We start from the raw sequence: 25,783 nt of genomic DNA, 5'->3' as shown, positions 1-25,783 counted from the left end.
GGGGAAATCTACTGCAATAACCCCTTGCTGGTGAGAAATGCTGGAAACAGTTCAGGAGTTGACTGGTCAGAACTGTTTTAAAATAAAAATAATAAAATTTCTACAATTATTTAAGAAAATCATACTGTTAGCCATCCTGCTCCCAAGAACAAGGAGCACACACCTTGAGACATGTTCTGTTGTGGACAACAGTTTAGAAGAGTAGCCTTTAGCAAAGCAAACAGATATAAAGTGAGCCCTCTATGGGAGAAAAGTGCAGCTCCCAAAGTTGGACAATCCAGGGCTGAAATGAAAGCTGGTGGGCATCTCCCTGCAAATCACATAGGCCTCCAACCACTATTATCTTCTTAAGAATAACTGTTTTACTAACAACACTTTTTTTTAAAGTTAGGAAGGGAGGCAAATCAGAGCAACTTGGAATCAAACATCAGTTTCACCTGGGGGAAGGATTTAACCTGGGAATTCTAAACACGTTCAAGAATGGCCCCTCACTCCAAGGGGCTGACTTTATTCAGAGACAAACTCTTTCAAAATGGAAAAGACAAGTCCTTCTTTTGCTTTCAACAGCAGTCGGAGTAGCTTCTCTTTTGTAAGCCTCTCTTGGTTATTAGCCCCTTGCTCCTGATCTCTCATACCAGGAGACTCAAGTAAGAGCTCTGACATATGGCTCATCTTTTCCTAGTGAGAGGGACAAAGAGTGGCCTTCAAAGCATTGGCTTATACAAAACCAATCCTGAGATCCTAAGCTGGCTAGAAAAAAATAGTGAGTCTTCCTCACTGCTCAAACAACTGGTCTTTTTCCTTGACTCCCACAATGTGATGAACTCTGTACACTCAGCATTAGGGAAGGGTCTACAGCTCATCAGCCACCACCATCACTGGGTTTACCAATATCCCAGCACTGCACATCTGAACATTACTGTTCCTGCCACAAAGCAGACCAGATGTGCTCTACCACACACTTCTGTAGGGATGAGACCAAGTTACTAAAAGGTTATCAGCCTGCAAGGTCAGAAATAGATCAAATCCTTTGGAAGATTCTACAGTGTCCTCTTGTGTTCAACTAAAGATTCTCTTGCATCCAGGCTGCATCCAAGCAGCGTCAGGAAGATAGTCCCTTCAGGAACATACACATTCCCAAGTCATATAGCTCAAGTGACAAGACCACTCTGGTGGGATGTCACATCCTCTGGAAATGCTTGGTGCACACACATATCCTAAATGACTTCTGGGAGGATACTCTCAGAGGTTCAGCAGAAAGTTTGATCAAAAATATTTATTCTCGGGCTTCACTGGTGGCACAGTGGTTGAGGGTACGCCTGCCGATGCAGGGGACGCGGGTTCGTGCCCCGGTCCGGGAGGATCCCACGTGCCGCGGAGCGGCTGGGCCCGTGAGCCGTGGCCACTGAGCCTGCGCGTCTGGAGCCTGTGCTCCGCAACGGGAGACGCCACAGCGGTGAGAGGCCCGCGTACCACAAAAACAAAACAAAAAAAAAACCTGCCAAAAAAACTAAAAAAAAAAAAAAATTATTCTCAACTAAGGTTCATGAAGGCTTTTACCCCCAAGAAATGTATAACATGATGGAGTACCAGACACTGACTCTTTTTTTTTTTTTTTGCGGTACGCAGGCCTCTCACTGTTGTGGCCTCTCCCGTTGCGGAGCACAGGCTCCGGACGCGCAGGCTCAGCGGCCATGGCTCACGGGCCCAGCCGCTCCGCGGCACGTGGGATCTTCCCGGACCAGGGAACGAACCTGTGTCCCCTGCATCGGCAGGCGAACTCTCAACCACTGCGCCACCAGGGAAGCCCGACACTGACTCTTTTGATGGACACTGCCACGATCCCAAAAGTTCTAGGCCACAGACAATAAGCACAGATCTTGCTCAGGGCTGCCAGGTGCTAACAAACAACATTTAACATTAACCAGCAGCATGTCCGACAAGTTTCAAGACCATGGTCACTCCCACCTATGGATGTGGACCATCTTCTCCGTTAAGGTAGCCAAGTAGCTGTTATGGTTCACCTGAAATGGGCAGATGTCCAAGACAGGCTGATCAGCCTGCAGTTCCTGCAGCAACGAGCCACTGCCAGCATCCCACAGCTAAAAAAGAAAAGCAGAGATAAAGGTCAGCTAGGTCCCTTCAATTCAGCTAGGGACTTGCATTCTTTATCATCACATAACTTTGAAAGCACTGCAGAGACAGCATTGCCTGCGGAGCAAAAGAGACTGTCCCTAACCTTCACAAGGTGGCACAAAGCCAACACACCTGACATAGGTCATGTATGGCCTCACCTACTAAAATCAGCAATTAGTCTACCTGTGAGTGGATCTGAAAACCAAGCCTAGTATTCACCCCTTCAATCTATGTGCCAAGAACTCTTTTAGGGAAAGAAGGGTCAACAAGACAAAAAGTCCCTGTCTCTGCCCTCATGGAACCTATATTCTAACTGGTGCTTTCTTCTCCTTTAAAAAAGTTTTTTATTGTGGAAAAAAATAATTAATAAAAAGTACAATAGTACAATGAGCCATCTATCACCCAGATTACTGAGCTTTTACCATACCTGCTTTATTGATTTTATTTTTTTCTTTGCTGACATCATGTCATTTTACCTTTATATACATAAGTATACATCTCTAAAAAAAAGACATTTTCTTGGGCCTTCCCTGGTGGCGCAGTGGTTAAGAATCCACCTGCCAATGCAGGGGACACGGGTTTGAGTCCTGGTCCGGGAAGATCCCACATGCTGCTGAGCAACTAAGCCCGTGCACCACAACTACCGAGTCTGCGCTCTAGAGCCCATGAGCCACAACTACTGAGCTCGCACGCCTAGAGCCCATGCTTCACAAGAGAAGCCACCGCAATGAGAAGCCTGCGCACCGCAATGAAGAGTAGCACCCACTCGCCACAACTAGAGAAAAAAGCCCGTGTGCAGCAACGAAGACCCAACGCAGACAAAAAAAAAAAGACATTTGCTTTAGTTTCTACTGTACAGCAAAATGAATCAGCTATACATATATATATATCCCCTCTTTTTTGGATTTCCTTCCCGTCTAGGTCACCACAGTGCCTTAAGCAGTTTCCTGTGTTATACAGTATGCCACATAAGGCTCTTTACATTTAAATTAAATTACATAAAAATTTTACAATTAAGTTCTTCATTTACATTAACTACTTTCAAGTGCTCACATGGCCCGTGTGACATAATTGGACAGTGCTGCTCTATGGGTTCAAGGACACCACACAGAAGGCATCGTGTGTTTCATTTTGCCTAACATCAAGTAGCGCTTTTTTTAAAAGGTAGCGCTTTTTTTTAAAAGGTTCACAATATGGCCCATGAGACACTATAGCTCACATAAAAAGAGTGAGGTCCATCTAAAGATATTGGTATGGAAAGATATCCAAAACAGGAAGTTAAATGGGAAAGAGCAAACTATAGAGTAGTATGTATCAATGAAGTGTGACTTGTGTAAAAAATAAACTAAGCAACCACACATACACACGTATGAAGATACATGCAATTATGGAGAACTTTGGCTCATTGCTTTATATAAGTCAGTATAAAAAGCTGACAGACTACTCACCAGGGCAGAATTTGACACTTCATCCCCGGTACACACCAGGATGCCGCCATCATTCTCTGGATTTTGGAAAATGGCACTTTTGGTCAGTAGTTTGCAAGTGCGTCCCCCACGGAATGTTTGTACAGAATGGCAGGAGCAGATTGGCTCTCCAGCATCATCCAGCTTATAGGACATCTCCATGAGTACACTTCGTAAGGTGTTGTGATTTTTATCTATGAGACAGAGAAATCAGTATTGATCCATGGGGATGGTCCAAAGAAATTAGCCAAAGGTTAACTTGGTTACCAGTTAGTTGAGTGGAAAGGGCACAATTTTATCAAACCATCATGAATAGCTACAGAGCAAACATAACAAGAACAAAATAATACATCACAAATGAAATTCAGAACCCTAGGCTAGGATGAAGCAAGTTATCTACAATAGGTTTTTGTATATGAGGGATACAATTCTGAGAATGAGCTAGCCTTTTTAGGAAAAGCACAGTAACCGGCCAGACCTCTGTTTGGGTTTTTGTCTTCCTTAAGGGTTCTCACTACAAGGTTTTTTCCTTCCCCCAGTCAGGACCCCATTAATCCCTGGAACTGTACATATGAAGTGAAAGCATATTATTACAGAAGGGGAAACATATACAAGTGGTTCTGCTGGGAGGCAAACAAAAGCTAGAGAACAAAATGGGATCCCCAAGCTTTCTAAAGTCATAGCAAATCCTTGGAGATAGAGGACCTAGATGACTAAAACCAAAAGGGAAAGAAGAGTCTGCTGAAGCAGCTTCTCAGCTCAAACAAAACTTAAAATGCTTAGGTCAATCCACAACTAGCAGAAGTATGAGCACTTTAATGACTATCTCTTACAAAACATCTGGCTGACCATCAATATAGCTCATCAGGAATTTAGATTCATACCTTTCAGCTAGGAAAAGCCAGTGAATTTTAGCATGGTTGGTAGTCAAGGGTTGCAGTCCTGGTTCTGGAGGCCATGAGAAGTTCAGCTGGCTAGGGCCACTACGGTTGTCCATCTACTCTTCACTTAACGTTTGTTGGCCCCAAATAAGGAAGAACAGCTAATAGCCTAGAGTCTGGGCTCTCTACATGACTCCCCTTATCTAGGCCTTTCTTTTAAGTGAAATGAGGGGCAAGTAGAAAACATGAAACTGATCTAAGGGTAGCTCAGTGGCTTCAAGCGCAGGTCTCCTCATTCCACTACTGTCTTAAGTCACAGGGGCTCCTAAAGGGGCTAATTCACTTCCAAGGAGTACCTGGCCAAACATGTCCCAGTTCACACAAGTGAGGAAAGGGAGGCAGGCTCTATGGAAGAACTTGGGGCCACTGTCCTCACTGTAGTAGCAAGAGCTATTAGTCTGTGAGGGGCTTACCAGTACCTCCTGAAGGCTAGGACAGGCTCTCCTTTTCTCCCCTCTACCAATCTGCTCCCAAACAAAACAAAGGTCCCACGAGGACATGCCAACAACACTCACCAGGTCTGTAGGTCACAAGACAGTGCCGGGTGCTGCTCTCTGTCTGAAAGTCTATGTAGCCCCCAGGCTCCATAGGCAGCACATGAGGCCAATGAGTAAAGCCCATTTTCAGCTCCCAAAAGGAAGCATTCTCCAAGCTTCCAGCCAACACCCCACCATATGGAAATGCAGCCGAGGCAGCTCTGGGTATGTATGACAGGGATACCAGCGGGCATCTGAAGGGAAAGAAAGGAAATCATGCCTCACCTTCCAATACTTGGATTGCTCCAGACCCCACCACCGGGAGCCCTTGAGGACTTTCCTAACTCTATAGAAAAGGTTAAAAAACTTCTGAGGGTCACTATCCTCTGATAGCTAATAAAACTACCAACCCACTCTGCAGAAACAAAAGAGCATACATATAATATTCCACATTCAGTTTCAGAGGAGACACCACATGCTCTAAAAGCAACAGGAAAAAAATGGACTAGGAAATTTAAAAGTACAAGATTACAAACACAAGATCTGATTGGCGTGAAGCTTCTGGAAATGGGGTTAGCCACATACACAAGAAAAGTCAGGAAGGAAATTCAGCTTATACATCTAATAAACTAAAGCTTCCAAGCTGTAGTTGACAGACCCCCTCAATTAAAATCCAGCCTAGGGAATTCCCTGGCGGTCCAGTGGTTAGGAATCTGTGCTTTCACTGCTGTGGGCCCAGGTTCGACCACTGGTCAGGGAACTAAGATCCCACAAGCTGTGTGGCACAGCCAAAAGACAAACAAACAAAACAGCCTAATGCAACTACATTTTAATTCAGAAACAGGATTGTTTCTTTAGAGATTTTCTAAATGTCTTTCTTCAATCATAAGACCCAGACTGCACGCCAAGAGTTCTCTCAGAAATATTAGCCTACAGACTATGTTCCTATGAACTCGTTTCTGTTGAAGCTGCCAAAGTGATCATGTTGCCTGCTTTGTTTCATTTCCTTGTCATAATGAAGCTAACCTAAGCAAACTAAAACAAAAACGAATACATATTCTTCCCTTGCTATTTGCTGTATTTTATTGTCTACTCTATGTGGATCCTCTACATCGATGGCAGTCACCTTGTCTGCCTGGAGTTCGTATTTGTATCAACTTACATCAGTCACCTTCAGGCCCATGAACCACATCACTGAAGAACGGTTCCACTCAACCCAAATGAAAAGAAAACCCCCCAGTGTGGAGGCTAGGTTTCAGTAAACAATTATTACTATAGTGAGATCTTTATGTTTAGATTGCTCTACCCCCTTCTAGTACACTCTGAAGAGCCAAAGTGATGCTGGTGGCTACCCATCCTCAGAACCTGGGCCAACTTCACAAACCTCCCAACTCTATGACTGGATTATAAATGGATAAGTCATAGTAATATGGTATTCTTAGACCAAGTTGGTTCAGCTGTGGATTAGGGAAGTTTTAAATCACTTTTTATTGGGCTGCTCTTTACTGATCTCTTCCTGTGTGTTAGACATGTGTCTATTAAAGCAAGACTGTGCTAACCATATTTCACAGATGAAGCTCATAACAGGCCAAGAAATGTGACCAAGGTCACACAGCTCATAAATGGTGGAGCTGGGTTCTGAACACAGATCTGATTTCATTTGGCATTTCATTTTGGCATGTTCTGAACACAGATCTGATTTCATTTTGGCATCTGGTTATATTTGGTACCAGAACTTTCTACCATATGAACTATCATGAACACAAACTCTAAGGATCTTACTGATTCTGAAGTGAGAATAGATCAGTGGACTCAGAGAACTGCCCTCTGTTAGGAATTCTGCTCAACTGTGAAACACTCTCAAAAGACAGGATTAATACAATAACAGTCTAAGAGAAAGCTGTTACCTACAGGTGGCTCCTTACCTAGCTTTCTGAGGTGCTAACTCCTGGATATGAGAGCTTGTGTTTCGAAGGTCATACAACAGAATTGAACCGTTGACCAATCCAGCATACATGTAATTGTTTTCATCAAGACACCAGCAGCAGCTCCAGACAGGACGTCCAGTATTGTAAGTCTGGACCACAGTATTTGTCTCCAGGCTGTGGAGTTAAAAAAGGCTTTTACAACTATGCATTACAAAAATCAAATACAGAAGAAAGATGTAAAGATTATCATTTTAATGATCATCCTTTAAGAACATAACCACACACCAAAACTATCTGGCTTCCCAATTTCCCCTAGGGACTGCCCAGGTAACTCCTTTTAATGCCAAAATATTTGTTCTGGGGGACACAGGTTTTCCTCCTGAGCTGTAAGGAAGTAAAAGAATAAGTTAAAGGGACAGATAGACAGTACATTCCCTACTCTACCCCTATTACCTTCTCCATAGCTACCTATTACACAGGTAATCAATATTTAATATTGAAAAATTAGAAAACACATATAAGAAAAATAAAAATAAATTATAATCCAATCATCCAGAGGTAGTCATTAATAACACTTTGCTATTTAACCTTTCTTTCTCCCCCTATTTTTCAACACTACTAAAATAAGTCATAGCATATAGATATACATAAAACATAATGGTACATTGATTTTGGGGGTAAAATTAAGCTGAAGCATTCTTGAAAAGTCAAAAGGTATATCAGGCCTGGAGCAGGCATCATGACGTCCCTCAGATTTAGCTGCAGAAATTAAATAAGAAGCCAACTAAGAGACATCTAATCAGAACTACTTTTTTAAAATTAATTTTTATTGCAGTATAGTTGCTTTACAATCTTGTGTTAGTTTCTACTGTACAGCAAAAGGAATCAGCTATACGTATACATAGATACCTTCTTTTTCGGATTTCCTTCCCATTTAGGTCACCAGAGAGCACTGAGTAGAGTTCCTTGTGCTATAGAGTAGGTTCTCATTAGTTACCTATTTTATACATAATAGCAATAGTGTATATATGTCAATCCCAATCTCCCAATTCCTCCCACCCCTTTCTTTTCCCCCTTGGTATCCATACATTTGTTCTCTATGTCTGTGTCTCTATTCCTGCTTTGCATATAAGATCATCTACACCATTTTTCTAGATTCCACATATATGTGTTAATATATTTGTTGTTCTCTTTCTGACTTACTTCACTCCGCGTGACAGTCTCTAGGTCCATCCACGTCTCTACAAATGACCCAATTTTGTTTCTTTTTATGGCTGAGTAATATTCCATTGTATATACGTACTACATCTTCTTTATCCATTCCTCTGTTGATGGACATTTAGGTTGCTTCTGTGTCCTGGCTACTGTAACTAGAGCTGCAATGAACACTGGAGTGCATGTGTCTTTTTAAAATTAATTAATTAATTATTTATTTGTTTGTTTGTTTGTTGGTTGGTTGGTTGGTTGGTTGGTTGCATTGGGTCTTTGTTGCTGTGCGCGGGCTTTCTCTAGTTGCACTGAGCGGGGGCTACTCTTTGTTGCGGTGCACTGGCTTCTCATTGCAGTGGCTTCTCTTGTTGTGGAGCACAGGTTCTAGGCGTGAGGGCTTCAGTAGTTGTGGCACATGGGCTCAGTAGTTGTGGGTCACGGGCTCTAGAGTGCAGGCTCAGTAGTCATGCAACATGGGCTTAGTTGCTCCGCAGCATGTGGGATCTTCCCGGACTAGGGCTCGAACCTGTATCCCCTGCATTGGCAGGCGGATTCTTAACCACTGCACCACCAGGGAAGGCCGCAGCATGTGTCTTTTTGAATTATGGTTTCCTCTGGGTGTATGCCCAGTAGTGGGATTGCTGGGTCGTATGGTAGTTCTATTTTTAGTGTTTTAAGGAACCTCCATACTGTTCTCCATAGTGGCTGTATCAATTTACATTCCCACCAACAGTGCAGGAGGGTTCCCTTTCCCTTTTCTCCACACCCTCTCCAGCATTTACTGTTTGTAGATTTTTTGATGATGGCCATTCTGACCAGTGTGAGGTGATACCTCATTATAGTTTTGATTTGCATTTCTCTAATAATTAGTGATGTTGAGCATCTTTTCATGGTTGGCCATCTATCTGTATGTCTTCTTTGGAGAAATGTCTACTTAGGTCTTCCGTTCATTTTTTGACTGGGTTATTTGTTTTTTTGATATTGAGCTGCATGAGCTGTTTATTTTGAAGATTAATCCTTTGTCAGCTGCTTCATTTGCAAATATTTTCTCCCATTCTGAGGGTTGTCTTTTTGTCTTGTTTATAGTTTCCTTTGCTGTACAAAAGCTTTTAAGTTTAATTAGGTCCCTTTTGTTTGTTTTTATTCTCATTACTCTAGGCGGTGGGTCAAAAAAGATCTTGCGGGCTTCCCTGGTGGCACAGTGGTTGAGAGACGACCTGCCGATGCAGGGGACACGGGTTCGTGCCCCGGTCCGGGAGGATCCCACGTGCCGCGTAGTGGCTGGGCCCGTGAGGCACGGCCGCTGAGCCTGCGCATCCGGAGCCTGTGCTCCACAACGGGAGAGGCCACAACAGTGAGAGGCCCACACACCGCCAAAAAAAAAAAAAAAAAAAAAAAAAAAAATCTTGCTGTGATTTATGTCAAAGAGTGTTCTGCCTATGTTTCTTTTTTAAAAATAAGTTTATTTATTTACTTATTTATTTTTGGCTGCATTGGGGTTTTTTGCTGCACATGGGCTTTCTCTAGTTGCAGTGAGCAGGGGCTACTCTTTGTTGCGGTGTGTGGGCTTCTCATTGCGGTGGCTTTTCTTGTTGCGGAGCACAGGCTCTAGGTGTGCGGGCTCAGTAGTTGTGGCATGCAGGCTCAGTAGACGTGGCTTGCGGGCTCTAGAGCACAGCCTCATTAGTTGTGGCCCATGGGCTTAGTTGCTCCATGGCATGTGGGATCTTCCTGGACCACGGCTTGAACCCATATCCCCTGCATTGGCAGGCAGATTCTTATGCACCCCCAGGGTAGTCCTCTGCCTATGTTTTCCTCTAAGAGTTTTAAAGTGTCTGGCCTTAAATTTAAGTCTTTAATCCATTTTGAGTTTATTTTTGTGTATGGTGTTAGGGAGTGTTCTAATTTCATTCTTTTACATATAGCTGTCCAGTTTTCCCAGCAACACTTATTGAAGAGGCTGTCTTTTCTCCATTGTATATTCTTGCCTCCTTTGTCATAGATTAGGTGGCCCTAGGTGCGTGGGTTAGAACTACTTTCTAAAAGATAAAGGCATGGAGCACACTCAGATCTAATTCAGGGTACGTGCAGAGCATGTGAAAGATAAAATGTAGTAACTGAGGGTTACTGATGAGAGCAGTCATCATGGCACCCAGGACAATGAGCTCCTGGTAGGTACTTCTGTCAGGCACAACAATCCGGGAACAGACAAGGAATAAGCAGTCCCAAGCTAGTATGGTGACTCCACGGTGTCAGTACCAAGGCTCCCTCCACATTGTCATTCTACCAACTCTAGGGTGTTACTCTCATCTGCATGACTTAAGATATATTTTGTAACATATATAATTTTAAAGAAATGGAACACCACACGTTCTGTTTTGTCACCAGCTGTGTCCACTTTTTAAAGCAATACATTTTAAATTCAATGAAGCTGGATCTGAGAAGACAATGCCTTAGACATCTCCCATCCCACCCCCACAAAAGCCAAGGTCATCATAACACAGATAACTAATTTCCACACTATTCAACCCTAGGCAACCCAGGGCCCATCTTCCCCACAAAGCACTCACCTGGTCAGTTTAATAGTGTTGTCTAGGGAAGCAGAGAGAAGTAAGCCTTTGGATCGACTGCTGAAAGCCAGTCCACGTATCTGTTTGCCATGCACGGGAATATACTGACTGCTTTTCATGTTGGCAGTACTCAGTATCTTAACACCAAAGCCTGCCAAAGACACGAGAGAGTGAAACAGATCACTGAAAGTCAATTTAGGGCAAAGCAAGCTACCATTTCAAGTAGGTCCTTTCTTCACCTTTCTTGGCATGTCTCTGGGAAAAAGCTAGTCGAACAAAGAAAATAAAAATTCCCTGGGGTTCTAATTTATTTTAAAAAATACATTCCATCCCAAATATCTATCAATAAGTGAATGATAAACCATTGTATATACATACAGTGGAATACTACCTGACAATAAAAAGGAATGAACTACTGATAGACACAATAATATAGATAATCTTAAAAAAGTTATGTTGAAAAAAGCCAGACAAAAAAAGAGTAACACTGTATGGTTCCATTTATGTAAAATTCTAGAAAATATAAACTGATCTATCATGACAGAACGTGGTTGCCTGGGGATGGGGAGAGGAGGGAGGGATAGGTAGATGATGGATTACAAAAGGGCTTGTGCAAACTTTCAGGGTGATAGATATGTTCATTATCTTGACTGTGGTGATGGTTTCAGGAATGTATGTATACATACATCAACACTCACCAAATGGTATACCACATTAAGTATGTGCAGTTTATTGCACATCAATTATACTTTAATAATAAAGCTGTTGGGGGAGAGAGAGAGAAAGACACTATTCCACCTGAACCACAGATACGCAAGATGTAGAATAGATAGTGAACAAAAAAGAATGGAGATAGGGCTTCCCTGGTGGCGCAGTGATTGAGAGTCCGCCTGCCGATGCAGGGGACATGGGTTCGTAACCCCGGTCCGGGAAGATCCCACATGCTGCGGAGCGGCTAGGCCCGTGAGCCATGGCCGCTGAGCCTGCGCGTCCGGAGCCTGTGCTCCGCAACGGGAGAGGCCACAACAGTGAGAGGCCCGCGTACCGCAAAAAAAAAAAAAAAAAAAAAAAAAAGAGAATGGAGATAAGTAATTTCTGTGTCAGGTGGTCAAGGTATGTTACATTTTTCTGAAACTGAATGAAAACAGATGACATCAAGTATGCTAATCAATGTATATCATTCCAAGAGAGGAAAAGAAAGCCAGAAACTTGTCCTTTTAAATTTATTTGTTACTCTGATCAGGTTATGATAATATATTTATTTTTACAAAGTATCTATTTTACCTGAGTTATACACAAACAAAATTTGTCAAATCCTAGATTCAAGATCACACTTCTGCTTCACTAGGGGAAAAAGTGAGAGAAAGTTTACTGTTTTTTCTCCTGAAACAGAATTAGGAGAGCCAGAAAAACAAACACAGAAACTACAGGCTTTAAATCAACAAGGGAACATGAGTATTTGCCTAGTTAATCATTAAAGGAAACAAGAGGAAATTAGCATCATCAGTCTATCAGGAAGAGCTAGCTGTGCAGTATGGAATAGACACATTAAGAAATAAAGGAACAGATCACACCCAATTTGGGGAAACAACTGGAAGAAATAAGTATTTTTCCAATTAATGGGGAAGGTTTTATATGATGATAAATCTTTTTATTAAAATTTTGAATGGGGGGCTTCCCTGGTGGCACAGTGGTTGAGAGTCTGCCTGCCAATGCAGGGGACACGGGTTCGTGCCCCGGTGTGGGAAGATCCCACATGCCGCGGAGTGGCTGGGCCCGTGAGCCATGGCCACTGAGCCTGCGCGTCAGGAGCCTGTGCTCCACAACGGGAGAGGCCACAGCAGTGAGAGGCCCGCGTACCGCCAAAAAAAAAAAAAAAAAAGAATGGGATATAGGAACATTATAAACAATCCTTTTACTTTCCCCTCAATTGGAGCCTCCTGATAGTTTCTCAACTCATAGGTAATATTAGTGAATAGAGAAATATAAGATAATCTAGGGATTCCACCACCAATCCTATATATACCTAAGTGTGGGGGACATAGTTTTGAAGCATTTGAACGTAACTTCTAAGTCGGGGGACAGGAAATCAGGCTGAAGCAAAGGGACCTGACAGTTGACAGAAATCATATGCTGAAGACAGCAGGAAAAACATCTACAACACTGGGCATGTGAGATTTGGTTTTCAACATTAAGACAACCTAAAATTAAGCTTGAAAAGCACACAAAAAAGATAAAAGCAGTATAATATTAATAAAATAAAAATGTTCCCAAATTCTGTTATTTGGAAATTTGTCAATTTGAACACTACTGAAAATAAGCATTAAATCTTGTTTTAACTTGAATGAGAGCTTGCGGTAGTGTTTTTTCAAATATTTCTAGTCTAAAATGAACCTGTACTTTAGTGGGACATACAAGAATGATGTTCTTATCCTTGGACAACCCACACTTCTAAGTATATCTTCTCTCACTTTACCATGGTTCAGTATCTCTACCCTTTTGGTGAACAAATTTACAGAATGACGTCAACAGACAGTACAGACATCTTTGCAGTACCCTGAAGTATCTGTATTAACAGGAAAGTGACTAGGAAAAAGTGATTTGGTGGGCTGTGGACAGTGTTCACCTACTAGTGAGTCCTGGATTCTTCAAGAAGGGAGGAGAGAAATAGAGTCCAATAATGAACATAAAAACTGAGGTTCTGGGGACTTCCCTGGTGGCGAAGTGGTTAAGAATCCGCCAGCCGACGCAGGCAACATGGGTTCGAACCCTGGTCTGTGACGATCCCACATGCCGCGGAGCAACTAAGCCTGTGTGCCACAACTACGGAGCCTGCACTCTAGAGCCCACAAGCTACAACTACTGAAGCCTGGGTGCCTAGAGCCCGTGCTCTGCAGCAAGAGAAGCCACTGCATCTCTTAAGCCCATGCACCACGATGAAGAGTAACCCCCTCTCGCCGCAACTAGAGAAAGCCCACGCGCAGCGACGAAGACCCAACGCAGCCAATAAATAAATAAATAAATGTTCCTTAAAAAAACAAAACAAAACAAAAAAAACACCTGAGGTTCTGGACTATTCACCTGGAAGGAAGGAGGCCTGAGGAGAAGGCTGTGATACTACCAGGCAGCTCAGAGCATCATAGTATGTCATGACTCGGCAGTTTCCTGTTTGAGACACTGTGAATGTCTTCTGGAAATGGTACTTGTGTTGGCTCTGGCTGGAGGACAGGCTGCTTAGGAAACGTGCTTGGGAACTCCCGGTCAGCTGTGAAATCTGACCCTGATGCTGCACAATAAGTTTTTTCAAGTCCTAAAACGAAAAAGATTTTGTAAATGTGAAGCTTTTTCGTTTGGTATTCCCCTCATACACAATTCCTTGATCTAATACAAGAATATTTCTTATCCTTTACAAGAAAATGTTAACATGAATCCTAAAGAACTGCTGCAGTTTTCACAGTATTTCAACAAGCAATTGAAATAGGGAGAGCATGGAATCATAAAGCAATGAAAGTCCTAAATGGTCATTTTGTCTGAAATTCTCATTTAATTGGTAGATTCAAGGAAGTGAAATGACTTAAACAAGTTTTGATTATCAGGTGGCTGTTCAATTTTTTTAAAATTCACACTGCAGGGGCTTCCCTGGTGGCGCAGTGGTTGAGAGTCCGCCTGCCGATGCAGGGGACGCGGGTTCGTGCCCCGGTCCGGGAGCATCCCACGTGCCGCGGAGCGGCTGGGCCCGTGAGCCATGGGCGCTGAGCCTGCGCGTCCGGAGCCTGTGCTCCACAGCAGGAGAGGCCACAACAGCGAGAGGCCCACGTACCGCAAAAAAAAAAAAAAAAAAAAATCACGCTGCAGTAGAATTCATCATAAAGCATGTTATATAAGCCCTAATCAGAAATAAAGAGTTGATCATGTTTACTTTCTGAAAAACCTGGTAAATCCTATTCGTATCTGAGATGAAACTAAATAATATTTAGATGCCTTCTTAATTCCTACTCCAAAAGTTCTTTGGATTAGAGAAGGCAAACTTACCTGAACACGACTCTGAAGCTTAGTGCATTCCTCAGTGAGGACTTGAAGCTGGAGCCGGCACTGTGCTGATTCTAACTCAGCCTTCTTCCTTAGCATCTGCTCCTTTTCTAAGGAACTAGAGGGGGAAAGCCAGCAACAGGTGGAGATTAGAAAGGCTAGAAAAGACTTCTCATCAAGATGACATAGTAAATTCATGCTATGATATACACTTCGCTGTAAATATGTCATGATAGTGAATAAAATATAACAAGTGAAAAATCTCTCAAGCTCAGAAACACTACAGAAAAGTAGCATGCAGGGCTGAACTCATGAGCCTACTGGTGTGGGTCTCAGTGTTGAAGTAGGCAGTGATGACCAGGAATCTGGCTCTTACTAGGGAATGGGGACCTAAAATGCAAAATGAGGGATTACAGCCAAGCTCACCGCTTGAGTTAGAGCCAAATTATAAAAGAGTAAAAATGACCTGTTAAAAGACCAAGGTTATCTACTGGATAAAAAGAAAATAAGGTACTGGTTGTTCGTCAGATATTCAAATTAAAGAACACTATAAAAAGAAGCTGGGGGCTTCCCTGGTGGCACAGTGGTTGAGAGTCCACCTGCCGATGCAGGGGACACGGGTTCGTGCCCCAGTCCGGGAGGATCCCATGTGCCGCAGAGCGGCTGGGCCCGTGAGCCATGGCTGCTGAGCCTGCGTGTCCGGAGCCTGTGCTCCGCGACGGGAGAGGCCACAACAGTGAGAGGCCCGCATACCGCAAAAAAAAAAAAAAAAAAAAAAAAAAAAAAGAGGCTGGACTTCCCTGGTGGCACAGTGGTTAGAAATCTGTCTGCCAGTGCAGGGGACATGGGTTCGAGCCCTGGTCTGGGAAGATCCCACATGCCACGGAGCAACTAAGCCCATGTGCCACAACTACTGAGCCTGCGCTCTGGAGCCCATGTGCCACAACTACTGAAGCCCACGCTCCACAACAAGAGAAGCCACCGCAGTGAGAAGCCCGCACACCACAACAAAGAGTAGCCCCCACTAGAGAAAGCCCGCGTGCAGCAACAAAGACCCAATGCAGCCAAAAATAAATAAGTAAATTAATTAATTAATAAAAAAGAGGCTTAAGTTAAAAAGATAGAAAGTATACACTAGGCAAATGTTAAAAAAAGACTGATTAGAATTAAAAAGGATGAATAGGCACAAAGAGGAACAATGTGTAATGAAAGGACACATTCACCAGGAATAAAATTCATAAATCTGAATGTTTCAAAATATGAAATGCAAAAAAAGAGATTTCCACTTCAATGAGATAGGAGAGAAAAAAAGATGAAAATTAGAAAGGAAGGGATAAAGTGGCTCTTATAATTCAAGAGAACCCACAAACTATTAGAGTTCAGCAAGGCTGCTGTTGTCAAGATCAAGAAAATTAGATCAACAGCATTCCCCATATACCAGATAACTGACTAGTAAATATAACAGAAAAAAATTCATTCGAAATAGCATTCTAACAACAGCAACCTAGGAATAAACTTAAGGCCTTTAAGAAGCAAAATACAGTTATAAAAGATACAAAGGAAACAGGGAATAAGTGAAAGGATATTATATAATGTTCACAGCTGGAAAGACTAAATTGAAGTACTGGTGCAAGAATTAACAAACAGACCCCAGAACAACAGAGTAGTCTACTCATAATATAGAAACTTAATTTAGGATAGAGGTAGCAATGGAAATTTATATAGAAAGAATATTTCTATATAAATGTTTATTTATTAATTTAAAATTATTTATTAGTTTTTAAATGATTAATTTTAACAATTAATACAATTGTGGTTATCCATAAAACTAGATTTTAGGTAGACTAAAAACTAGTGTAAAAAGTAAAACTTTTAAAGACATTTAAAAGGGGCTTCCCTGGTGGCACAGTGGTTAAGAATCCGCCTGCCAGTGCAGGGGACACGGGTTCAAGCCCTGGTCCAGGAAGATCCCACATGACACACAGCAACTAAGCCCATGCGCCACAACTACTGAGCCCGTTCACCTAGAGCCCATGCTCCGCAACAAGAGAAGGTGCCGCAATGAGAAGCCCGCGCACTGGAACGAAGAGTAGCCCTCGCGTGCCACAACTAGAGAAAGCCCACACACAGCAACGAAGACCCAATGCAGCCAAAAGAAAAAATTTATTTAAAAAAAAAAAAAGACATTTGGGGGCTTCCCTGGTGGCGCAGTGGTTGAGAGTCCGCCTGCCGATGCAGGGGACACGGGTTCGTGCCCCGGTCCGGGAAGATCCCACATGCCGCGGAGCGGCTGGGCCCGTGAGCCATGGCCGCTGAGCCTGTGCGTCTGGAGCCTGTGCTCCGCAACGGAAGAGGCCACAACAGTGAGAGGCCCGCGTACCCCGCCGCCCCCCCAAAAAAGACATTTAAAAGAAGATATAATGTCTCCATTATTCTAATGTAGTAGGGACAAAAACACACAAAACAAGAGACTGATAAATGACTATGTTAAAACTAAAAACTTGTGTTCAACAAAAGATACAATAGACAAGTTAAAGAGACAAACCATAAACTAGAAGATGACATTTGCAACGTATACAACCAACAAAGAGTTGGTATAAGGAAAACAAAGAACTATAAATCAGTAAGAAACAATATATTTTGTTCAATATAAATGAGCAAAATATTTGAGCACAATGTGTAGAAAAGTAGGTTCAACCGCAATTGAGGAAAAGCAAATTTAAGTAAATACTACTTCACTCCATGAAACTGGCAAAAATTAAGTCTGATAATATAAAGTAGATGAGGGTATGAAAAAAAATGAGAAATCTCTTACACTGCTGCTGGTATATACTGGAATAGCCTCTTGGAAGAGCAATTTGACAATATCTAGTAAAGTTGAAATTACATATACACTATGATAAAGCAAATCCACTTCTAGACCTAAAGAAACTCACCTATCTCTCTGCAGCATGGCTTATATTAACAAAAACTGGAAACCACCTAACTGTCCACCAATACAAAATACATATAGGTAAACTCTAATTAGAGAAATAGAATATTATATAGAAATTAAAATGAATCAACTAGAGCTATATATATCAGCTAGGATATGTGCCTCAGAGTATTAAGCAAAAATCAAGTCTGATTAAGTATATCTTTGTACATATCCTTAATCATTTCTTTAGAAAAAATGCCTGAAGCAGAATTACTTTTAGACTTCTGAAGCATATTGCCGAAGGCCTCTCTAAATGTTTGTGCCCGTGTACATTTTTACCAGTAATACATGAGCGAACCCACATCCCTGTAGTCTCTCAGTGCAGGTTCTTTTAATTTTTTTTGGCTGTGCTGCGAGGCATGTGGGATCTTAGTTCCCTGACCAGGAATCGAACCTGTGCCCCTTGCAGTGGAAGCGTGCAGTGTTAACCACTGGACTGCTAGGGAAGTCCAGTGCAGGTATTTTTAATCTTTAATGTTCTTAGAGCATATTTTATAAGTAGTGTTATTAGCATTTGTTCATGGGCTTCCCAAATCTTGATAATTTCTTGCATTGTACGACAAGTGCAAAGCTTCAGTTATGAGACTTCTTTGCAGACTACTGTTGCAGGAGGGCTTAGGGACACAAGAAACAAAAATCCTCAGTTTTTAAAAAGTATCATTAAGTCTATTCTAGTGACGAGATTGAGACTTGCGAGTGTGTTCTAGATGACCATGAATTGGCTACAAAGAGTAAGACAGAGGATTCCCTGATTCAGTGTTCACAGTATTTAGCAGCAGAGGCAGGCAGTAAATGTAATCCCTAGGGAAGAATCTGGACAGGCTACAAAAAATCCAGGCTATCTTTCTGATTGGGTCTGCTTCCAGGCCTAGGTGTGAGGTATTACCGTATGGCTAAAGGTTTCTCTATGACTCTTTTTTTTTTTAAATTCATTATGTATTTTTGGTTGCATTGGGTCGGTTGCTGTGTGCGGGCTTTCTCTAGCTGCAGTGAGCAGGGGCTACTCTTCCTTGTGGTGCGTGGGCCTCTCATTGCGGTGGCTTCTCCTGTTGCGGAGCACGGGCTCTAGGCACGCGGGCTTCAGTAGTTGTGGCTCGTAGGCTCAGTAGTTGTGGCTCATGGGCCCAGTTGTTCCATGGCATGTGGGATCTTCCTGGACCAGGGCTTGAACCTGTGTCCCCCGCACTGGCAGGTGGGTTCCTAACCACTGTGCCACCAGGGAAGCCCCAGATCATTATTTTTAATGCTATATGGAGAGCAAATCATGCTTCAGATGATCAGACATGTATCATAAATCATAGTGTTAGACAGATTGCCAATGATCCCCAGAGATCCCCAGTCACAGCCCAAGGAAAGCCTCAGAACCACACTAAGAGTGACTCATACCTTTTTCAGAGGTGCACACAAAGAACCAAAAGGGAATATTCCAGCTAGGCAGACTTGCCACCTACCTTTTCGTGAGCTCCTGTTCACTAGTGTCCAAAGCTCTCAGGGTTCGGGCATAAAGGACAACGATGTCACTGTGCTTGGCTTTCTTGTTGCACTAAGGAGCCCAATGGGACACAATAAGTGTGGTTCTAGGAATCCTCCTGACTTAACATGCTGACTATGCACATGCACAGTTTTAAACTATGGTCTTTACCTGAGGACATTTTCGTGCCTGTCCTTTGAGCCACTTAGAAATGCACTTATATCCAAAGAGGTGCCCACAGCGCAATGCCGAGAGCCGGTGATCCCCAGCATTGGTCCACTGTTCCAAACATATTGTGCAAGTGTCCACTTCTTCCTCATCCACAGAAGCAGAAGCTAGGAGAGGATTAGACTTCTGGGGAGACTGCTAGATGGAAACCAGAATACATTCAAATTAGAGAAAATGCAAAATCAGTCTTGAAGAAGATGTGAAACTCTATCAAATTAACAAAAAACCACACAAAAATGATACAAACACAATTGAAAATGCCAAAGAAAACCTCCAACACCCATGAATCACTTCCCATTCTTTCCAGAATGCAATCTGGTCAAAGGTAATATAAGCCATGAAAATATTATTACCCTTTGAGCTTATAAAATTCTTGATTTTCTTTCATTCAAATGACAAAAAGGAGCTATATTTACGAAGATATTAAAACAAAACAAACCTAGAAGTGACCCAGTTAAATAACAACAGGGAATATTAAGTTTGTTATACATTCGAAATTAGGTCCATAATCAATTCAAGTAGCTATAAAATACCTGGCTCATGTGAATAAAGAAAAAAAAAACCAGGAAAAAAAGAAAGGATATAAACAACTCACAAAAATACAAATGGTCGGGAAGTGTTCACTTATAATTAAAGAAATAAAAATTCAAGTAAGAGACCACATTTTTACTTTCTCATCTATTAGATGGCATAAATTGATGTCTGATGACACCAAGCACTGAGGGTGAGGGAGAAATGGGCATGCTTACATACTGTTGCTGCAAGTAGAAACTGGAACAAATTTTCCTGAGGGCAACTTGGCGTTATCTATCAAAACTGAAAATACATACATCTTTCCTTTGATATAGCAATCTTTCTGCTAGAAATATATCCCATGAATATAATCACAAATATTTGCCAAGACAATAGTACAAAGATGCTCAGTGCAGCATGATCTTATTAGGTAAAGCAACAGCAACAACAAAGAAATAAAGAAAAAGGGAACAACCACAGTGTACATGGCAAGGGAAGAGTCAACTAAAAATGTATTCCTATGTAAAAACACTGTGCAGCTATTACTACCAATAAGAATGAGATTCAATTTTATGTACTGACACTAAAAGGCTCTCCAAAATGCAGTAAGTTGGGGGAAAAGGAACCAGTCTCAGAACAGGATATTATATAATCCCTCTTGTGTGAATTTTAAAATAGAATATTTAAATGAATTCAGTAAAGTTGAAGGATACAAAATTCATCTACAGAAATCTGTTGTATTTCTACACACTAAAAATGAACTATCAGAAAGAGAAATTAAGAAAATAATCCCATTTGTGAACTACATCAAAAAGAACAAAATACCTAGAAATAAATCTAACTGAAGAGGTAAAACACCTGTACTCTGAAAACTATAAGACACTGATGAAAGATATTGAAGACAACACAAACAAATGGAAAGATACACTATGCTCATGGATTGGAAGAATTAACACTGTTAAAATAATCATACCCCCCCCAGGCAATCTATAGATTCAATGCAATCCCTGTCAAAATATGAATACATTTTTCACAGAACTAGAATAAATAATTCTAAAATTTGTATGGAAACACAAAACTCCAAATAGCCAAAGCAATCTCAAGAAAGAAGAACAAAGTTGGAAACAATACACTCCCTGATTTCAAACTATACTACAAAACTACAGTAATCAAAACAGTATGGTACTATCACATAAGCAGACATATAGATCAATGGAACAGAGAGCCCAGAAATAAAGCCACACTTATATGGGCAATTAATTTACAACAAAAGAGGCAAGAATAGACAATGGGGAAAAGACAGCCTCTTCAATAAATGGTGTTGGGAAATCTGGACAGCTACATGTAAAAAAATCAAACGGGACTACTTTCTCACATCATATACAAAAGTAACCTCAAAATGGACTGAAGATTTAAATATAAGACCTGAAACCATAAAACTTCTAGAAGAAAACATAGGCAGTAGGCTCTTTGACATCGGTCCTAGCAGTATTTTTTTGAATATGTCTCCTCAGGCAAGGGAAGCAAGGAAAAATAAACAAACAGGACTACATCAAACTAAAGATTTTGCACAGCAAAGGAAACTATCAACAAAATGAATAGGCAGCCTACTGAATTGGAGAAGATATTAACAAAAGATATATCTGATAATAATATCCAGAATAAACCAAGAGCTCATACAACCCAACAGCAAAAAAAAACCTGATTAAAAATGGGCAAAAGACACGAACAGACATTTTCCCAAAGAAATAGCCAACAGACACATAAGAAGAAAAGATGCTCAGCTTCACTAATTATCAGGGAAATGCAAATTAAAACCACAAAGAGATACCACCTTATACCTGTCAGAATGGCTATCATCAAAAGACAACAAATAACAAGCACTGGCGAGGATGTGGAGAAAAGGGAACACTCGTGCACTGTTGGTGGGATTGTAAATTGGTGCACCCACTATAGGAAACAGTATGGAGTGTGGACAAATACCATATAATCTCACTTACATGTGGAATCTGAAAAATAAAACAAAACAAAAAAACCCAGACTAAGAGACACAGAGAACAAATGGGTGAGTGCCAGAGGGAAGGGGAGTGGGGTATGGCAAAATAGGTGAAGGAGATTAAGAGGTACTGACCTCCAGTTATAAAATAATAAACCATGGGGATGTAATACATAGCATGAAAAATGTGGTCAATAATATTGTAATAACTTTGTATGGGGACAGATGGTTACTAAACTTATTGTGGTGATCACTTCATAATGTATGCAAATGTCAAGTCACTTTGCAATACACTTGAAGCTAACATAATACTGTACATCAACTATATTTCAATAAAGAAAAAACATTTATACACATAAGTAAATTTATATGAGAGTAACTTTTCTAGAGAGAATAAATAAAAATAGAAATTTGCAAAAAGTGGACCAATGATGTTTTGGAACTGGCAGGGTCCACAGCTGGTATAAATAAGTCTCATATTAAGGACAGTGATATTTGTAATTTAAAAAAATAAAAACTGTTTATCTCATAGCAATCTTTCTGCCAGACAGTTCATAGACTGCATTCATATCTACTACTTTAACTGATACTTAACCTTGTCAGGTGGACAGGACAAGTTCTCCTCACATCTTCCCCTACTCCATGTTTTTAAACCTAAGGGGAGGCAGTCACACAAATAATGAGTAACTTGTATAGGATCTACACTTGGACCCTCTGCCTACAAAGTCTGTGGGCTTTCCACTTTAATCTGCAGCTGCCTTTTTAAATGTAAATCGAAACCTCTCATTTAAAAGGATGTTCATATTACCTGTCTGGGGAGAGTCTCTCCTCCACCAATACATGTAACTTCTTGCTCTGTTGAGGTATCTCTGAGTTGCTCTGCCAAGTCATTACCTCCTAGTTGCTCTGCCAAGTCGTTTCCAGAAATGATGGGATAGGTAATATATAAAAGAAGATATAAGTCAGGTATGAGGCTAGCAGGAAAGGCTGACTCACCACAGCTTTCCATTTCTAATTGATACTGTTGCTGTAAAAGGAATGACAATTTCCCCAAGTAGCATCAATGAATCCTTTTTTTTTTTTTTTTTGGCTGTGCAGCACGTGGGATCTTAGTTTCCTGAGCAGGGACTGAACCCAAGCCTCCTGCAGTGGAAGCATGGAGTCCCAACCACTGGACTGCCAAGGAAGTCCCAATGAATTCATTTTTAAATGTAGACACAATAGTAAACTAACCCACAAGTACCCATCACCCAATTTCAAAAATAATATTTTGCCAATCTTGTTCCAAATAAGCCCCCATTCCCATTATTTTCTTTCCTAATAACAAACCCTAAAATGTGGTTTCACTTGTAAAAACTTTTGTAGCACTCACTGATAAGGACTTTTTTTTACATAAACACTATACCTAACAAAATTAACAATACTATATCTAACAAAGTTAACAATAATCCTTCAATACCATCCCAGACACCCAGTTTGTATGTAAAATTTCCCAGTTGTTGTTGTTGTTTTGTGGCCACATAGTGAGGCATGCAGGATCTTCCCCAACCAGGGAACGAACCCATGCCCCGCGTAGAGTCTTAATCACTGGACCACCAGGGAAGTCCCTCCCAATTGCTTTAAAGTTGCTCTTTACAATAGATTTACTCCAATCAGGATCCAAAGAAGGTCTTCAAACAGTGAGCTTGGATTGTTATGTCTCTTAAGTCTTTTTCATGTATAACAATTCTCCTTCACTTATTTCTATGCCCTCCTTGTCACTGATGTGTTGAGGGAGATTTGGTCATGTGTCTTGCGAAATGTCCTACATCCTGGATTTGGCTGACTGCTTCCTGTGGTACTCCTTACTTACTGCTTCACTGCCCGCCTTTCCTATAAACTGGCCGTTAGACCGAGATGTTTTTTGTAGATTCAATTGTTTTTTGGAAAGAGGAAGGGCAGCAAGAAACTCAGGTTGTGTGCTTCTGACAGCAGGACACCAGGAGGCTTATACTGGGTTCAAGCGATGTCAGTCTGACCCCTAGACTATCTGGTTCCTCAACAACCTTTCACAGCTTCTATTAATGGTCAAGAGAGTAATCTTAATTTTTAGTTGTTTTTCTTTTTGAGGCTCAAATTGTTCCATCGTAGGCCAGAGAGAATCCCTTCAAATTGGCACTTAAAAAAAAAAATCTTTTATTGAAATGTAATATGCATACAGAAAAGTGTACCATAAATATTTTTAGTGAATTTTCACAAACTGAACTATAAACCAGAACATCACCAACAACCCTAAGAGTGCCCCTTATACCCTTATGTCCTCCTTTTATCTTGGGTGACAGGCAGGGAGGTGACCTTGCCCCCCAAAAGTAACTACTTTACTAAATTTTAACACCATCGACTGGTTCTGCCTGTTTTTGTATATAAATGGCATCTGAGTTACCCACTTTCTGCTATTTCTGTTTGACATTCTTTGCAAGATTTTTCCATAATAATGTATGGAGATGTAGTTCATTTCACTTCTGTACAGTGTTTTACTGTGTAAATATATAGCATTTATTTATCCATTCTACTGCTAATGGGTTTGTGGATAGTTTTCAGTTTTTTCCTATTACAAACAGTGTTATTACATTCTTGTACATGTCGTTCATGAACACATGTACTCATTTCCTTGGCTATATACCTAAAAGTGAAATTGTTGAGCCACTGGTTCTATATATATATAGTGAGTTTATAACAATACTAGCAAAATGTTTGTACCAATTTACATTTTGATGAAAAAGAGGACATCAAAATCATAAAAGGTGGGGAAGGAGAGTAAGAAAATGTAGATTAAAAAAAAAATTTCCTTAAATGCATTTGAGCCCACATGACTACCAGTCTAAGGCAAGCAGATATAGGAAAGGGTTACTACACTTGAAAAACAGGGTAACCACAAATTAAAAACATACACAAAAACCAAAAAGAAGAGAACATAAGTATAATACAAAAGATAATCAGGGGGAAGGAATAAATTGGGATACTGGGATTGACAAATACACACTACTATATACAAAATAGATAACTAATAAGAACCTACTGCATAGCACAGGGAACTCTACACAATACTCTGTAATGACCTATACGGGAACAGAATCTAAAAAAGAGTGAATATGTGTATATGTATAACTGATTCACTTTGCTGTACAGAAGAAACTAACGCAACATTGTAAATCAACTATACTCCAATAAAAATTAATAATAAGAAGAAGAATCAAACCACAAAAGGAAAAAAAAAAGAAAAAAAGGGAAAAAGAAGAAATGTAAAATCAATGGGAAAACAAGGTTTAAAATGGCAATAAATACTCATCTATCAATAATTACCTTAAGGACTTCCCTGGTGGTGCAGTAGTTAAGAATCCGCCTGCCAACGCAGGGGACACGGGTTTGATGCCTGGTCTAGGAAGATCCTACATGCCACAGAGCAACTAAGCCCATGTGCCACAACTACTGAGCCCATGTGCTGCAACTACTGAAGCCTGCGCATCTAGAGCCCATGCTCCACAACAAGAGAAGCCACTGCAAGGAGAAGCCTGTGCACGGCAACGAAGAGTAGCCCCCGCTAGCTGCAACTAGAGAAAGCCCGTGCACAGCAATGAAGACCCAACACAGCCAAAAAAATAAAAATAAAGATAAATTTTTTTAATTTTAAAAATTGAGAAAATAATAAAGAAACCGTAACATTAAAAAATAAATAAATAGGAGGCTTCCCTGGTGGCACAGTGGTTGAGGGTCTGCCTGCCAATGCAGGGGATGCAGGTTCATGCCCCGGTCTGGGAGGATCCCACGTGCCGCGCAGCAGCTGGGCCCGTGAGCCATGGCCGC

At 41.2% G+C, this 25,783-nt stretch overlaps 1 protein-coding gene across 4 annotated transcripts in view; it reads right to left on the bottom strand.

Moving 5' to 3' along the window:
- Positions 1-1,722: 1,722 nt before the first annotated feature.
- RFWD3 (ring finger and WD repeat domain 3) overlaps positions 1,723-25,783 on the bottom strand; it is a gene marked incomplete at its 5' end in the record, with an annotated part of 36,931 nt that continues 12,870 nt past the window's right edge. The window contains 10 exons of one of the 4 annotated variants that reach the window (XM_079724279.1): positions 1,723-2,102; positions 3,585-3,796; positions 5,059-5,273; positions 6,945-7,121; positions 10,727-10,877; positions 13,808-14,036; positions 14,759-14,873; positions 19,184-19,275; positions 19,375-19,569; positions 22,749-22,846. In XM_079724279.1, the coding sequence (XP_079580405.1) occupies positions 1,959-2,102; positions 3,585-3,796; positions 5,059-5,273; positions 6,945-7,121; positions 10,727-10,877; positions 13,808-14,036; positions 14,759-14,873; positions 19,184-19,275; positions 19,375-19,569; positions 22,749-22,846 (1,628 nt within the window). In that variant the 3' untranslated portion in view covers positions 1,723-1,958. The remainder of the gene's footprint in view (positions 2,103-3,584; positions 3,797-5,058; positions 5,274-6,944; positions 7,122-10,726; positions 10,878-13,807; positions 14,037-14,758; positions 14,874-19,183; positions 19,276-19,374; positions 19,570-22,748; positions 22,847-25,783) is intronic. The other 3 variants (XM_079724280.1, XM_079724281.1, XM_079724282.1) reach the window with 3 other exon arrangements.

This window comes from Hyperoodon ampullatus (genome assembly GCF_949752795.1).
Source record: "Hyperoodon ampullatus genome assembly, chromosome: 18".
In the NCBI taxonomy this organism is placed as follows: domain Eukaryota; kingdom Metazoa; phylum Chordata; class Mammalia; order Artiodactyla; family Ziphiidae; genus Hyperoodon; species Hyperoodon ampullatus.
Note: the sequence above shows the minus strand (reverse complement) of the source record. Positions and strands in the feature narration are given on the sequence as shown.